We start from the raw sequence: 16,405 nt of genomic DNA, 5'->3' as shown, positions 1-16,405 counted from the left end.
AGCCGGGCGAGGTGGCGGGCGCCTGTAGTCCCAGCTACTCTGGAGGCTGAGGCAGGAGAATGGCCTAAACCCGGGAGGCGGAGCTTGCAGTGAGCTGAGATCGTGCCACTGCACTCCAGCCTGGGCGAGAGAGCGAGACTCCGTCTCAAAAAAAAAAAAAAAGAAGGTACAATAATGTAATTGATAGTTTTTATATTTCTTATGCATTGTTATTTTCACTATACGTTTTGGGTTTTTTTGTTTTTAATAAGTGACTTAATTATAATACAAATACATTTTTCAAAAGAAGAAAATTGCTATACTAATTTAACTCAGATACGACTTTTTCCTCGTTTTCTTCTGGCTTAGTATTTAGAAAAACTGCCTCTGAAGACAAAAATGATTAATTTGCAAAACAATGGAAAAATCAGTTGGAACCTTTAAAAGAAAAGGCAAGATCATTTTGCAAAGACTGGCTGGCAGCAAATATACTAAAAACTGCTCAGCATCATCTAAGACTATTAAGTGTTTATGTTCCGTTAAGAAATCTTCAAAATCTTTGAATCTCATTACAATTAATTACTAAAGATGGACATTCACACTATAGGTGTTTACATTTTCTCCCCTCCAGAATACACATTTTAAAAAAATAGAAATATTTCTATTTTAGCCCAGATCTATAAAAAGTGACACAATTTTGAAACCCTTTATATTAGATTATATGGAGTTCATGTTTCATGAAGTATATTTTTGCTATTGTTTTTAGTGATGAGTCTCAAGCAACAGAAGAAATTTTGGCACAAAAATGTAAAACTTACTCTACCAAGACAATACAGCAAGATTCACATAAATTGCAATGTCCTTTGGGTCCTCTAACAGTTTGTCATGAAGGTATAGTATTTAATTAATTTATTCATTTTTTAGAATAATGTTATTTATCGATAATACAAAAAATATTTTGCTTTCAGGTATAGTAATTAAATTTTTACTTTTCTGGATTATTACTTGTCAGATTTGTTTGGAGCTCTTTTTCACCATATCATTTGGGGATATGAACTCAGGGTCAGAAAAAACAGGAAAGCATGGGTAAAGATACTTGAAGAGATCATTGGAATGAAGAACACAGACAGAAGAGGGGAAATAAATGTAAATTTAAATTTAAAAAAATTGAGAGTTATTTTAGAGGAAATGTGAATTAAGTGATTGAGGCAGAAATAAAATTTTAAACATTGAAAAGAATTGAAGGATATTTAAAATGTCTTTTTAGGGGCTGTCATTTTAGGAATTGTTGCTTTGAAATTTATATGTAAGATTTTCTTTAATTTATAGAACGTGTTTTAAATAAAAATGAAGCTACTACTAAAAATTCAAATGGCCTTCCGATAAAAGAAGTCCCACCACTTGAAAGAAATGAAGGTCAAATAACTCAGCCCCACCATGATGTGCCATATTTCAGGTATGTCTGTGTGTTTCTAGTGTAAGAATGTTGTATTAATATCTAGACATTTGAAACCAAAACTAAAAATTTTTAATCTTAATATAGTGGGGAGAAACTGATATTAGGTGATTTTCACGTTTAAATTTTAGTTATTTCTTTTGTACATTCATGTGGTTCCTAATTCAAAGGGTAGGAAAAGGTACAAGTGAGAAGACTCCTTCTCAGCACTGTGACCCAACCGCATAGTCTGAACATTTCATGAAGGCAAGTGTTACTCATTTCTTGTGAATACTTCCATGGATAGTTAATGCTTATGTAGACAAATATAGGCATACACATTTTTTTCTTTTTTAAAAAATATGATCGGCTGGGTGCGGTGGCTCACACCTGTAATCCCAGCACTTTGGGAGGCCGAGGCGGGAGGATCACAAGGTCAAGAGATTGAGACCATCTGGCCGACATGGTGAAACCCCATCTCTACTAGAAATATAATGGCACATGCCTGTAGTCGCAGCTGCTGGGGAGGCTGAGGCAAGAGAATGGCGTGAACCCGGGAGGTGGAGGTTGCAGTGAGCCGAGATAGCACACTGCACTCCAGCCTGGCAACAGAGTGAGACTCCATCTCAAAAAAAAAAAATCTATCTATCTATCTATCTATCTATCTATCTAGACAATATCGTACAATATACACTATTCTGTTTGCAAATCAAAATAGATGAGAAGTATCTCACTATAGTTTTACTATTCATTTGTTCTATTATGAATTTTTTTTTTGAATGACTTTCTTTTTTTGTTTTGAAATGGTCGCACTCTGTTGCCCAGGCTGGAGTACAGTGACGTGATCTCAGCTCACTGCAGCCTCTCTGTCCTGAGCTCAAGCCATCCTCCTACCAGTGGGTGGCTAATTTTGGTGATTTTTTGTTTTTTGTTTTTTACTTTTGTAGGATGGGGTCTTATGATACTGCCCAAGCTGGTCTCGAACTTGCAGGCTCAAGCGATCCTTTTGCCTCGGCCTCCCATACTGTTAGGATTACAGGCATGAGCCACTATGTCTGGCTTAATTTCTTTTTCAGAGCACTAGGTTTTAGAATTATAAGGGATTTTAGAGGTAGCTAATCCATTGTTGTTCCACTGAGTTATTGAAATATTAAGCAGTCTACCTAACTAGACAATGTGAGGGCTAAATCATTTTTGCTATCTCTCCTTTTTTTTTTTTTTTTTTTGAGACGAAGTCTCACTCTGTCACCCAGGCTGGAGTGCAAAGGCTTGATCTTGGCTGTGTGCAACCTCTGACTCCCGGGTTCAAGCAGTTCTCTTGCCTCAGCCTCCTGAGTAGCTGGGATGACAGGCGCGTGTCACCACACCTGGCTGATGTTTGTATTTTTAGTAGAGACAGGGTTTCACCATGTTGGTCAGGCTGGTCTCGAATTCCTGACCTCATGATCCACCTGCCTCAGCCTCCCAAACTGCTGGGATTACAGGCAAGAGCCACCATGCCCGACCCTCTGCTTCCTCATTAATCGTCATGTTGTGTCATTGAATATAAACAACTCAAATTTTTTGTTTTTGTTTTTTTTGAGACAGGATCTCACTCTGTCACCCAATCTGGAGTGCAGTGTCTCGATCTTGGCTCACTGCAACCTTGACCTCCCGACCTCCCACCTCAGCTCCTCAGGAGGCTGTTTCTAGCATAAGAATTTTATATTAGTATCTAGACATTTAAAACCCAAACTAAAATATTTATAACCTTAATATAGTGGAGGGAAACTGATGTTAGGTGATTTTCATTTATTTTTTAAATTTAAATTTTTTTTTTTTTTAATAACAGGAGGGTACCACCATGCCTGGCTAAATTTTTTTAAGTAGAGATTGGTTTTCACCATGTTTCTCAGGCTGATCTGGAACTCCTAGGCTCAAGTGATCTGCCTGCCTCTGCCTCACGAAGTGCTGGCTGGAGTTACAGGCATGAGCCACTGAGCCTGGCCCTAATTTTTTTTTTTTTTTTTAAGAAACAAAACCTGCCAGGTGCGGTCGCTCCCGCCTATAATTGAGCACTTTGGGAGGCTGAGGTGGGCAGATCACCTGAGGTCAGGAGTTCAAGACCAGCCTGGCCAACATGGTGAAACCCCATCTCTACAAAAAATACAAAAATTAGCTGGGAGTGGTGGTAGGTGCCTGAAACTCTGTACCTACTAAACAGTAACTCCCCATTCCTCAGCCATTCCCTCCCAGCCCCTGGTAAATACCATTCTACTTTCTGTCTCTATGATTTTGACTCAGCTAAGTATCTTATTTTAGTAGAATTATGTAGTATTTGTCTTTTTATTACTGGCTTACTTCATTTAGCATAATATCTTTGAGGTTCATTCATTGTAGCATGTGTCAGGCTTTCCTTTTTAAGACCAAATAATATTTCATTGTATGTATATAACACATTTTGCTTATCCATTTGTCTGTCAATGGACACTTGGGTTGCTTCCATATTTTAACTGTTGTGAACAGCTATGAACATGGGTGTACAAATATCCCTTTGAGACCCTGCTCTGAATTCTTTTGGGTGTATATCCAGAAGTAGAATTGCTGGGTCATATGGTAAGTCTATTTTTAATTTTTTGAGGAGCTGCCATACTGTTTTCTGTAGTGGCTTTGCCATTTTACATTCCTACCAACAGCTTACAAGGGTTCCTGTTTCTCTCTACATGCTTGGATACTTTTTACATAGACACAGATTAAACTTCTTTTAGGCCTGGGTTTCTCAACCTTGGCCCTATTGACATTTTAGATTGTATACTTGTTGTGAGTATATATCCTATACATCATAGGCTGTTTTGTAGTTTCCCTGGCCAGTAGCACTCCTCTAGTCATGACAATCAAAAATATTTCCAAACACCACCAAATGTTCCCTAGAGTGGGGCAAAATTGACCCAATTGAGAACCACTGCCTTTAAGCAAGCAAAGCCTAATAATTAGGATCTGTGAGACCCTATCACTGTAATCCTAGAATTAACAGTTTTAGCTTTAATTTACTCTTGACAGTTGAGTTGGCTTTAGTTTCATAGAAAATGCAGAGAATCTGATGCACATTTAGAAATGTCTGACTTTGATCAGCCTCTGAAAAAGAACAGAACAAACTAGAAATGTTAGCTTAAAAAGTAGGTTCTTGGTATTATCCATCCACATAAGTTTTAGGTGTAAAAGGATGTACATACACAGGGTGTCAACTTGTGTTTATGGATTTTAATATATCACAGTTTATAAATATTCAGTATCAACTATGGGAAAATATCATGGCTACCTTTTATAACTTCCTAATATTATGTATCATGTTATACTAATACTTAGATAGTAGTGTAAAAACCACTTGTAGAACTGAAATGTATGTCATAATTTTAGAAATATCCTCCAATCAGAAACTGAGAAATTAACTTCACATTGCCTCGAGTGGGACAGGAAGCTTGAATTGGACATTCCAGATGATGGTGAGGCAACATTTATATTTTTTGTGTTTGCTTTCTTTTACTATGGTTACGTTTATCTGAAACATAAAAATATAGCATTGCCTAACTTTATAGTTTCATTATTATTCAAAGTAGCAAGAATTTTTCTTTTTTAACCTGATGTCTACAATAAAGTAGCAAGTATTTTTCGTATCTCAACATATGTTCCCTAACATCTGTGCTGAAATGGTATATAACTTAAAAGATTTAAGAAATTAGAATATTGACTATCATTCCTTTGACTTAGAATTTTTCTAACCAACCAAGCAAGTAACAGTGAATATTATTAGTTTTTTTAATATGACTTTATGGGTGATATCAATATCTGATATTGTTAACACAAAAATATATTCCAAATGAAAATTACCTAAATCAAGATGAGAAAGATTTTCTGAAGAGTTCCTTAATCTATTTGGGGAAGCTGTTTAGAAAAAATTATGTGCTCTCAGTATGAAGTCTTTCTTAGATAATTATTTGCAGTGAGTTGTTTGACTTTTTTTTTTTTAATTAATTAATTTAAGATGAGTGTTGCTCTTGTTGCCCAGGCTAGAGTGCAATGGCGCCACTGCGGTTCCCTGCACCCTCTGCCTTCTGGGTTCAAGTGATTCTCCTGCCTCAGCCTCCCAGTTGGCTGGGATTATAGGTGCCTGCCACCACGTCCAGCTAATTTTTGTATTTTTAGTAGGGGTGGGGTTTCACCACATTGGCCAGGCTGGTCTCGAACTCCTGACCTCAGGTGAGCCGCCCACCTCGGCCTCCCAAAGTGCTAGGATTATAGGCATGAGCCACCGTGCCCACAGGTGTAAGCCACCGCACCCGCCTGATATTGACTTCTTATAAAGTACAAGAAGAAGTAGAATGCTATTTAGTATATAGCAATAGGTATGAGAATATATTGTAAATTTTGAGCAGGAATTGAAGCAAATAGTTAATACTCAGTTATTTGTATGACGAAGTTTTGTGGTAGATATTTTTTGTTTTGCTTTGACAACCTGTGAGCCTTAGGATGTTTGGAGTGAAGTCTTATCAGTGGGCTGACTTGCAATGAATGTTCTGTTTTGTCTTTTAATTTTAAAAAACCTCTTATTTCCTTCAGCTAAAGATCTTATTCGCACAGCAGTTGGTCAAACAAGACTCCTTATGAAGGAAAGGTTCAAACAGTTTGAAGGACTAGTTGGTGATTGTGAATATAAACGAGGTGTAAAGGAGACTACCTGTGCAGATCTGGATGGATTTTGGGATATGATTAGTTTTCAGGTATGTGGTTCAATATTTTAAATATATTAACTTTGGACTTTTTTTTTTTTTTAAGTAGCAGGAGTGAAACGGGGTAATAGTAGCTGCTTAGGTACCTGTAATATTAAATGAGATGTTATAAAGCGCCTTTATAAACTGTAAAACATCTAAATTTTATGACTGATGTACTCTTCTCCCATATATTCTCAGGATAATTTCTATATAGGTTGAAAACTGAAATTATTTTCAACTCTTGAATAGTCTGTAATGATTCCACCTGTGAGAAATGAGTCCACTGGCCTTTGGTAGTTGAGTTCAGCTAGCAGTTACTGAGTTCCTGCTGTGTGCTCATATTGTATTAATCTGTTATTGTATTAGGAGTGTTGTATTAGGAGTTGATAAAAGACTTAATTCCCTGTCCCAGAGGAGTTTGTAATTTGATTAGTGACCGAGATACAAAATATAATTCTAATGTAGAAAGTGCTGTGATAAAAGAAATTACTAGGAAGATCCGTAAAGGTATGGGGGAAAGATGACTCTAGCTTTTTGAACTTATTTTGGAAATAAGCATATAAAATAGCATTTCAAGACCCAACAGTCAACAATAGACATCGAAACAAGCTTCAAAGCTAAAAGAAAAAGGCCAAAGCAAACATCTAGGAAGAAAGCTATTTGAATGGACTTTTAAATGCAAGTATTCATATTCTCAAAGAGACCAGACGTTTCATCTGTCAAGTAAAAATACCTGTTAAAGAACATTCAGAGAATAAATAGCTTTTTGAAGTTAAGCAATATGAGAACAGAAATGTAAGATACAATAGGTAGAATATGAAGTTAAGGAAATCTCAGCCAGGCACAGTGGCTCAAGCCTGTAATCCTAGTACTTTGGGAGGCTGAGGTTGGAGGATCACTTGAGCCCAGGAGTTCACGACCAACTTGCGCAACATAGTGAGAGCCCGTCTCTACAGAAGATAAATTTAGCCAGGTATGGTTGCACATGCCTGTAGTACAAGCTGTAAGACAGAAGAGCTTAGATAAGAAAATGACGTGGACCAGTCCAGGAAATATAGCCAAATTATAGGAATTCCAGAAAAAGAGAACAGAAAAAAAAAAAAAAAACTGGGGAGCAAGTGAACAATGAAGGAGCCCGTTGAGTGTTTAGCACTGAGAATCAGAGTAGACCCACAGCAACTTACGTCATTAAATACCGTTATATAACTCTTGGGATAAAGAGGGTAGGCTAAAGTATCCAGGGAAAGAAAACAAATTTTATACAAAGCATCAAGGATTAGAGTAGCATTGATGTCTCAACAGCAATGTTATGAGCTAGAACAATACTCTGAAAATTCTGAGGGAAATTAACTTCCAGCCTGGAGTTCTATACTGAACCAATCAAGTATGAGGGTGGAAAGGCACTTTTCAGACACACAAGATCTCAAAGTTCACCTCCTTCCATGTACCCTTTCTCAGGAAACTGAGAATGTCCCTCACAAAGATGAGGGAGTTACCCAAGAAAAGAGGAGTGGGCTCCATTCCCAGAAAGAGGCAAGACCCTGTCTCAAAAAAACCAAATGAAAACCCTGAGCAAACAAAAGGCAAAACATTTATAAAGTCTAAAGAAAACATTGTGAGGAAAGAAATGAAATCTCAGTAACTGGCCCAGACATGAATAGTGTTTATGTAGTCATAATTAAGCATTACTTTATGATCAGTTTTTATATATTTACCAGTTTTCATAATAGTTGGTTCACTAGCACCCGTCAATTCTGGTTATTTGATTCTGTGGCGATTTTTGTATCATTATTAGTTGTGGATTTAAAAGTATGATGTGTTTTCATTGTTTATAGTCTTTTTTTTTTGAGGTGGAGTCTTGCTTTGTCACCCGGGCTGGAGAGCGGTGGCGTGATCACTGTAACCTCTGCCTCCCAGGTGCAAGCGATTCTCCTGCCTCAGCCTCCCGAGTAACTGGGATTACAGGTGCCCACCACCATGCCGGGCTAATTTTTGTATTTTTAGTAGAGATGGGGTTCACCATGTTGGTCAGGCTTGTCTCAAACTCCTGACCACAAGTGATCTGCCCACCTTGGCCTCCAAAGTGCTGGGATTACAGGTGTGAGCCACCACGCCTGGCCTATTGTCATCTCGATCGATGCTCATTTCCCAGCTTTGGCTTAGTGGGAGCCACTTCAAGTTGGCCATTGGGGCACTTTTTTTTTTTTTTTTAACACAAATGAACTATATTGAGGTATAATTTACATATAAAATTTATTCATTTGAAATGTACAGCTCAATCATTTTTAGTAAATTCACAGAGTTGTGCAACCATCACCACAATCCAAATGTAGAACTTTTTTTTTTTTTTCTGAGATGGAGTTTCACTCTTGTTGCCCAGACTGGAGCGCAATGGCGCGATCTGAGTTTACTGCAACCTCCGCCTCCCAGGTTCAAGCGATTCTTCTGCCTCAGTCTCCCAAGTAGTTGGGATTACAGTAATGTGCCACCGCGCCTGGCTAATTTTGTATTTTTAGTAGAGACAGGGTTTCACCATGTTGGTCAGGCTGGTTTTGAACTCCTGACCCCAAGTGATCCACCCACCTTGGCCTCCCAAAGTGCTGGGATTACAGATGTGAGCCACCACACCCAGTCAGAACATTTTCATCAGTATAAAAAGATCCCTCCTGCCTGTTTGCAGTCAATCCCCATTTCTATTCCTAGACCCAGGCAACCACTAATCTACTTACTGTCTCTGTAGATTTGCCTTTTTTGGGATATTTCATATAAATAGAATCATACATTATGTGGTCTTGTGCATCTGGCTTCTTTCACTTACCATGTTTCTGAGTTTTATCCATATTGTAGCTTGCCCTGTGTTCTTCATGCCTTTTTATTGCTGAGTAGTATTCCATTGTATGGATATATCACTATTCACCAGTTGATGGACATATTGATTGCTTCCACTTTTTGGTGATGATTAAGAATCTGAATATTTCCACACAAATCTTAATGTGGACATATCTTTTAAAATTTCTCTTGGGCAGATACCTAGATATTGCTAGGTCATATTGTAAATTTATGTTTAACTTTTTTTTTTTTTTTGAGACGGAGTCTCACTTTGTGGCCCAGACTGGAGTGCAGTGGGCGGATCTCAGCTCACTGCAAGCTCCGCCTCCCGGGTTCGCGCCATTCTCCTGCCTCAGCCTCCCGAGTAGCTGGGACTACAGGCGCCCGCCACGTCACCTGGCTAGTTTTTTTGTATTTTTTAGTAGAGACGGGGTTTCACCATGTTAGCCAGGATGATCTCGATCTCCTGACCTTGTGATCCGCCCGTCTCGGCCTCCCAAAGTGCTGGGATTACAGGCTTGAGCCACCACGCCCGGCCTTATGTTTAACTTCTTAAGAAACTGCCCAAACTGTTTTCCAAAGTGATTATACCATTTTCAGTCCCACCAACAATGTATGTGAGTGTTCGGTTTTTCTGCATCCTCACTAATACTTGTTATTGTCAGTCTTTTTTATTATAGTAGTCCCTTCTTATCAGCAGTCTTGCTTTCTGTGGTTTTAGTTACCTGAGGTATAGTACAATAAGATATTTGGCAGGGAGGAGAGACCACATTCACATAACTTATTACAGAATATTGTTATAATTGTTCTATTTTATTATTGATTATCATTTCTCATCTCTATGCCTAATTTAGAAATGAAACTTTATCATAGGTATGTATGTATAGAAAAAAAACATAGCATATATAGGGTTCAGTACTATCTGCATTTCAGGCATCCCCTCGGAACAGATTCCTTGAAGATAAGGGGGAACTGTTGCATAGCCATCCTAGTGGGTATGAGGTATCTCATTGTAGGGTTTTCTGTTTTTTGTTTGTTTGTTTTTTGAGTCGGTCTTGCTCTGTCACCTAGGCAGGAGTGCATTGGCACAATCTCACCTCACTGCAACCTCCAATTCCTGGGCTCAAACAACCCTCCTGCTTCAGCCTCCCAAGTAGCTGAGACTACAGGCATGTGCCACCATAATTGGCTAATTTTTGTATTTTTTTGTAGAGGTAGGGTCTCACCATGTTACCCAGGTGCCCAGGTCTTACTCCTGAGCTCAAGCAATCCACCCTCCTCTGCCTCCCAAAGTGCTTGGATTACAGGTGTCACCATGCCTGACCTCATTGTAGTTTTAATTTGAATTTCTCTAATGAGTAATGATATTAAGTATCTTTTCGTGAGCTTATTCACCATTCATGTATCCTCTACTGAAATGTCTGTGTAAATCTTTTGCGCCCATTTTTAAATTTGATTGTCTTTATTATTGAGTTTTAAGTATTCTTTATATATTCTGGATACAAGTCCCTTATGAGAAATATTATTTGTAAATATTCTTTGAGTTTATAGCTCGACTTTTAATCCTCTTAATGGTATCTTTTGAAGTGCCATTTTAATTTTTGTTAAATTTTTCCTTTTTTTTTTGAGATGGAGTCTTACTCTGTCACCTAGACTGGAGTGCAGTGGTGTGATCTCGACTCACTGCAGCCTCTGCCTTCCAGGTTCAAGCAATTCTCATGCCTCAGCCTCCCACGTAGCTGGGATTACAGGCGCATGCCACCATGCCCAGCTAATTTTTGTATTTTTAGTAGAGGGGATTTCACCATGTTGGCCAAGCTGGTCTTGAACTCTTGACCTCAACTGATCCACCCGCCTTAGCCTCCCAAAGTGCTGGGATTACAGGGGTGCGCCACTGCATCCGGCCAGATTTTTTTTTTTCTTTTATGCTGTGATTTTGACACCATGTCTAAGAACTCTTACTTAACCACAAGTCATAAAGGTTTTCTCCTGTGTTTTCTTTTAACAGTCTTATGATTTTAGTACTTACAGTTCAGTCTTTGATCCATTTGGTTAGTTTTTGTATATGGTATGAGATTGTGAGTCTAAATTCATCTTTTTGCTTGTGGATAACCAATTTTCCAAGCACTGCTTGTTGAAAATACTGTCTTTTCCCCCATTGAATTGTGTTGGCATCTTTGTTGAAAATCAGTTGGTCATGAGTGTAATTCTGAGTCATTTTGACATTTACTTTTTTTTTTTTTTCCCTTCAGATGGGGTCTCACTTTGTTGCCCAGGCTAGTCTTGACCTTCTGGGTTCAAGCAATCCCCCTTCCTCAGCCTCCCAAGTAGCTTGGATTATAGGCATGTGCCACAGTGCCTACAGACATTTACATATTTTTAAGGGAGAGCAAAGCTGAGAGGTTGTGTGTGTATAAGTGCATAACATGGAAACTCAAAGCGTGGTTACCAAACTGTTGACAGTAACTAACTCTTTGTAGGAGACTGGAAGTATCAGAAAGATGGAGATTATATTTCCATCCTCATAAATATACTTGTATCTTCTAAAATGAGATTATGTCAAGAAAATGAGAAAAGGCACAGATTGGGAGAAAATATTTGCAAAAGATGTCTCTGATAAGACTATTATTCAAAAGATACAAAGAGCTCTTAAAACCCAGGAATAAGGAAATGAACAAATCAATTAAAAATGGGCAAAAGACCTGAACTGTTAACTCACCATAGAAGATATACAGATGGCAAATATGCGTATGAAAAGATGCTCAACATCATATGTCATTAGGGAACTACAAATCAAAACAACAGATACTACCACATACCTACTAGGGAACAGTGAAAATTCAAAACACTGCCAACAGCAAATGCTGGGGAGGGTATGGAGCAATACGAACTTTCCATTCATTGCCTATGGGAATGCAAAATGTTATATCCACTTTAGAAGACAGTTTGGCAGTCACTTGCAAAACTAAACATACTCCTACCATACGATCCAGCAATTGCGCTCCAAATGAGTTGAAAACTTATGTCCATATAAAAACCTGCACACGGATGTTTTTAGCAGTATAGCAGCTTTATTCATAATTGCCAAAACATGGAAGCAACCAAGATGTCCTTCAGTGGAGGAATGGATAAATAAAAAGAAATTGGATTGTGTTCACATTGTGTAATTTAAGAAACAAAAACATTTAGGATGTATTTTCTACCATTTTAGCATTTTAGTCAAAAATAATCTAGGAGAGTTATTCATATATTCTTTATGTAGATTTTGGAGGTTTGTAAGACGAAAGATAATGAAAAACTTTACCATAAAAATTCTTGATTTGAACACTAAATTGAGAATGACTCAGTCCATTTTTAATAACTCATCATTTCTGAATCGCCATTTTTAATTATTTTTTAGTCTTCAACTCATTAGTTTATAACTTTAATATGGCTATCATTAATCTGTTAAATTTGTGCTTTATTTATTAACAGATAGAAGATGTAATCCACAAATTCAACAATCTGATCAAACTTGAGGAATCTGGGTGGCAAGTCAATAATAATATGAATAATAATATGAACAAAAATGTCTTTAGGGTAAGTTTGTGGGTTTTATATCCAAATTTTTTTTTCTAGTTAAGGAACTGTTCTACATACATCCAGATTTCTAATATAGATTCTTCTATTTGTTGTTTTTAAGTTTTAAAAACATTTAGCTTCAGATTTCTCATCATTTTACAAAGTTAAGTCTGTATATTGCTTACAGTGTATTGATTGCTGTTGAAGAAAGAGCAAGCAAATCGATCGACATAAAATTTAGGATAGTTATGTCTAGAGAGAAGGAGGGGCTGTGATTGAATTGGGGTACCCGGAGGGCTTCTAAGTTACCACATAGTGGATATATGAGTGTTGGTTTTATTCTTTAAACTGTACTTACACATTTTGTTTTAATAGTACTAGGTAATTTATATAATGCTTACTATGTGCCAAATATTATTCCAAGTACTTTATATATATTAACTTAATCCTTACAACAGTTATATGAAATGGAAGCTGTTATCCTTGTTGCTTTGTTAACATAGATTTTGTTCTTATTTGTTTCTAGTAATTATCTTTCTAGTAATGTTTTTGAATTCAAAGTTTTTGGTTTGAGTGGACACTTTTCAAACTAAGCATTCAGTTTTTCTTTATGATATGAGAAAAATGCCTGTAGTTATAAACTCAGCTTGTCTAGACTGGTATTTTATTATACTATGTAATCCAAATAAAAACTCTCTTGAATCCTAACTTAGGAGTTTAACTTGTTAAAGTGTTTTTTTTTTTAACTTTATTTTTAAACTTTTTTTTTTTTTTCGAGACAGTTTCGCTCTTGTTGCACAGGCTGGAGTGCAGTGGCATGACCTTGGTTCACCACAACCTCCACCTCCTGAGTTCAAGTGATTCTCCTGCCTCAGCCTCTAAAGTGCTGGGATTACAGGCATGAGCCACTGTGCTCGGCCTTAAAAAATATTTTACTAGGCCAGGCGCAGTGGCTCACATCTGTAATCCCAGCACTTTGGGCAGCTGAGGCAGGCAGATCACCTGAGGTTTGGAGTTCAAGACCAGCCTGACCATCACGGAGAAACCCTGTCTGTATCAAAAATACAAAAATTAGCTGGGCGAGGTGGTGCATGCCTATAATCCCAGCAACTCGGGAGGCTGAGGCAGGAGAATCGCTTGACCCTGGGAGGCGGAGGTTGTAGTGAGCTGAGATCACACCATTGCACTTCGGCCTGGGCAACGAGCAAAACTCCGTCTCAAAAAAAATTTTTTTTTTTTTACTAATAAAGTCTCACGACAAGGACCCTGAGGTGAGGACAGTAACTAAATTGATTGAATGGATTTCAAAACTATAAATAGTGAAGGATGCTACTTCATTATTAAAGCTACTGTGGGTATTTCTTTTTTTTTTTTTTTTTTTTGAGACGGAGTCTCGCTCTGTCGCCCAGGCTAGAGTGCAGTGGCCGGATCTCAGCTCACTGCAAGCTCCGCCTCCCGGGTTCACGCTACTCTCCTGCCTCAGCCTCCGGAGTAGCTGGGACTACAGGCGCCCGCCACCTCGCCCGGCTAGTTTTTGTATTTTTAGTAGAGACGGGGTTTCACCGTGTTAGCCAGGATGGTCTCGATCTCCTGACCTCGTGATCCACCCGTCTCGGCCTCCCAAAGTGCTGGGATTACAGGCTTGAGCCACCACACCCGGCCAACTGTGGGTATTTCTTATTAAGGATTTAGTCCTGGAAATAATAATATCATCAGTGATGCAGATCATGGCTGTGTCCTAGAGAGATTTGTAATTCTGCCTGTTATCACCAGGTGTCTCTCTCCCACTTTATTTTATAGGCTACTGTTAAGATAATCAAACAAAGTAAAGCTAATCTTTTATACTATACTTGGATACCACTCCCTACTACCTCTTATTTATTAATCCCTCATTCCATCAGTTAGTCTTGTTTTCCCTTCCCCATTTTTCTCCATCAGTTTTTAAACATGTTTAAGTGTCTTATCATTGTTTACATTAAAACAAAGAAACCTATGATGTCTGCTTCTCCCTTTAATTGCTTGTACACCCCCATTTTTCTCTTTCTTCCCAGTCACTGACGAGCATCCTAAAATGTTGTCTATACTCAATTATTTTTGTTCCTTTATTTCTCCAACTCACTGCAATTCAGTTTTACCCCCTCTATAACTTTAGAGTAGTTATCTAAATTATTAATCCACTAGTTGCTTAAGTTATTAGGCACTTAATTTTAAAATCTAACCTTTCTAGGCCAGGCGTGGTGGCTCAAGCCTGTAATCCCAGCACTTTGGGAGGCTGAGGGAGGCAGATCACCTGAGGTCAGTTCGAGATTAGCCTGGCTAACATGGTGAAACCCTGTCTCTACTAAAAATAAAAAATTAGCCAGGCATGGTGGCGGGCGCCAATAATCCCAGCTACTCAGGAGGCTGAGGTAGGAGAATCACTTGAACCCGGGAGGCAGAGGTTACGGTGAACCAAGATCATGCCACTGCACTTCAGCCTGGGCGACAGATCAAGACTCTGTCTCAAAAAATAAAATAAATAAATAAATCTAACCTTTCTGCAGTATTAAATATGGTCTACTTTTTTGAGATAGTCTTGCTGTATTGCCCAGGCTAGAGTACAGTAGTGCCATTTTGGCTCACTGCAACCTCTGCCTCCCAGGTTCAAGCTGTTCTCATGTCTCAGCCTCCTAAGTAGCTGGGATTACAGGTGGGTGCCACCATGCCCAGCTAATTTTTTTTCTTGTATTTTTATTTTTGTATTTTATTTTTTGAGACAGAGTCTAGCTCTGTGGCCCAGGCTGGAGTGCTGTGGCACAATCTTGGTTCACTGTAACCTTCGCCTCCCAGGTTCAAGCGATCTCCCATCTCAGCCTCCTGAGTAGCTGGGACTACAGGCATGTGCCACCATACCCAGCTAATTTTTTATATTTTTAGTGGAGCTGGTGTTTCTCTGTGTTGGCCGTGCTGGTCTGGAACTCCTGTCGTCAAGTGATCCACCCGCCTCAGCCTCCCAAAGTGCTGGGATTACAGGCATGAGTCACCGCACCTGACCTACTTCCTTGTTTTTGAAATTATATTTCCTTTCTACGTCTTTGTCTATTCTTCAGTCATGTTTGCATATTCGTTTTCCATTTATCCCTTAAATGTTTTTGATACTTAGAATTCCTACCTCTACTCTTCTTTCCTTCCATAATTTTTCTGTGCAATCTTACCCAACCTGTGATGATTCCCAAGTCTGTATTGCAGACCACACTTACTAGGCTCTAATTCTATATATCATGACTCAATATACCTTAAAATTCAATATATCCCAAACTGACAGCATCTCCACACACACCAATGTTGCCCTGTCTCATAATACTGTTACCATCCCACCAGGTGTTCAAGATAGAAGTCTCAGTATCTCTTTTGGTCCTTTGCTTTCTTTGTTTCACCATCTCCGCCCCACAGACATCCAATAGATGAGTAAGTCCTCCCAATTCTACCTTTCAAATATCTGTTGAATCTATCCACTTTTTTCATCTCTTACTCTTTAGTCTGAGTGATCTTTCTAAAACACCAACTTGATAATGTTAATCTTCTGCTTAAAAATCACTAATAACTCTCTATTCCTTTGTCCTTTGTGTAAATGTGATTTTCTTAAAACTTACATGCAGGTGATTTTATAATCTAGCTATTGTTTAACTCCACTTGGCTTTCTTTCATTTCTGGCTTTGGAAACATCTCTCTAGCCCTTGCCTCATCCCGTCTTTTAGTTTGATGAAATGTGGTTTCAGCATAGGTGCTACTTCCTACAACCTTTCCTGATGTCTGAAGATTGGTTTAGGTGTCATCCTTATTTATTTTCTTTTAATGTTTTACTTTTTTTCTT

General features: G+C 38.3%; 1 protein-coding gene across 1 annotated transcript in view; it reads left to right on the top strand.

Moving 5' to 3' along the window:
• The window catches only part of DLGAP5 (discs, large (Drosophila) homolog-associated protein 5), a 42,176-nt gene that overhangs the window by 15,221 nt on the left and 10,550 nt on the right, over positions 1-16,405 (top strand). The window contains exons 8-12 of the mRNA XM_011961979.1: positions 746-870; positions 1,309-1,435; positions 4,811-4,896; positions 6,011-6,171; positions 12,466-12,570. Of these exons, the coding sequence (XP_011817369.1) occupies positions 746-870; positions 1,309-1,435; positions 4,811-4,896; positions 6,011-6,171; positions 12,466-12,570 (604 nt within the window). The remainder of the gene's footprint in view (positions 1-745; positions 871-1,308; positions 1,436-4,810; positions 4,897-6,010; positions 6,172-12,465; positions 12,571-16,405) is intronic.

This window comes from Colobus angolensis, unplaced genomic scaffold, assembly GCF_000951035.1.
Source record: "Colobus angolensis palliatus isolate OR3802 unplaced genomic scaffold, Cang.pa_1.0 Scaffold57, whole genome shotgun sequence".
Taxonomy (NCBI): domain Eukaryota; kingdom Metazoa; phylum Chordata; class Mammalia; order Primates; family Cercopithecidae; genus Colobus; species Colobus angolensis.
The sequence above is the reverse complement of the archived record's forward strand: the minus strand, read 5'-3'. Positions and strand labels throughout refer to the sequence as shown.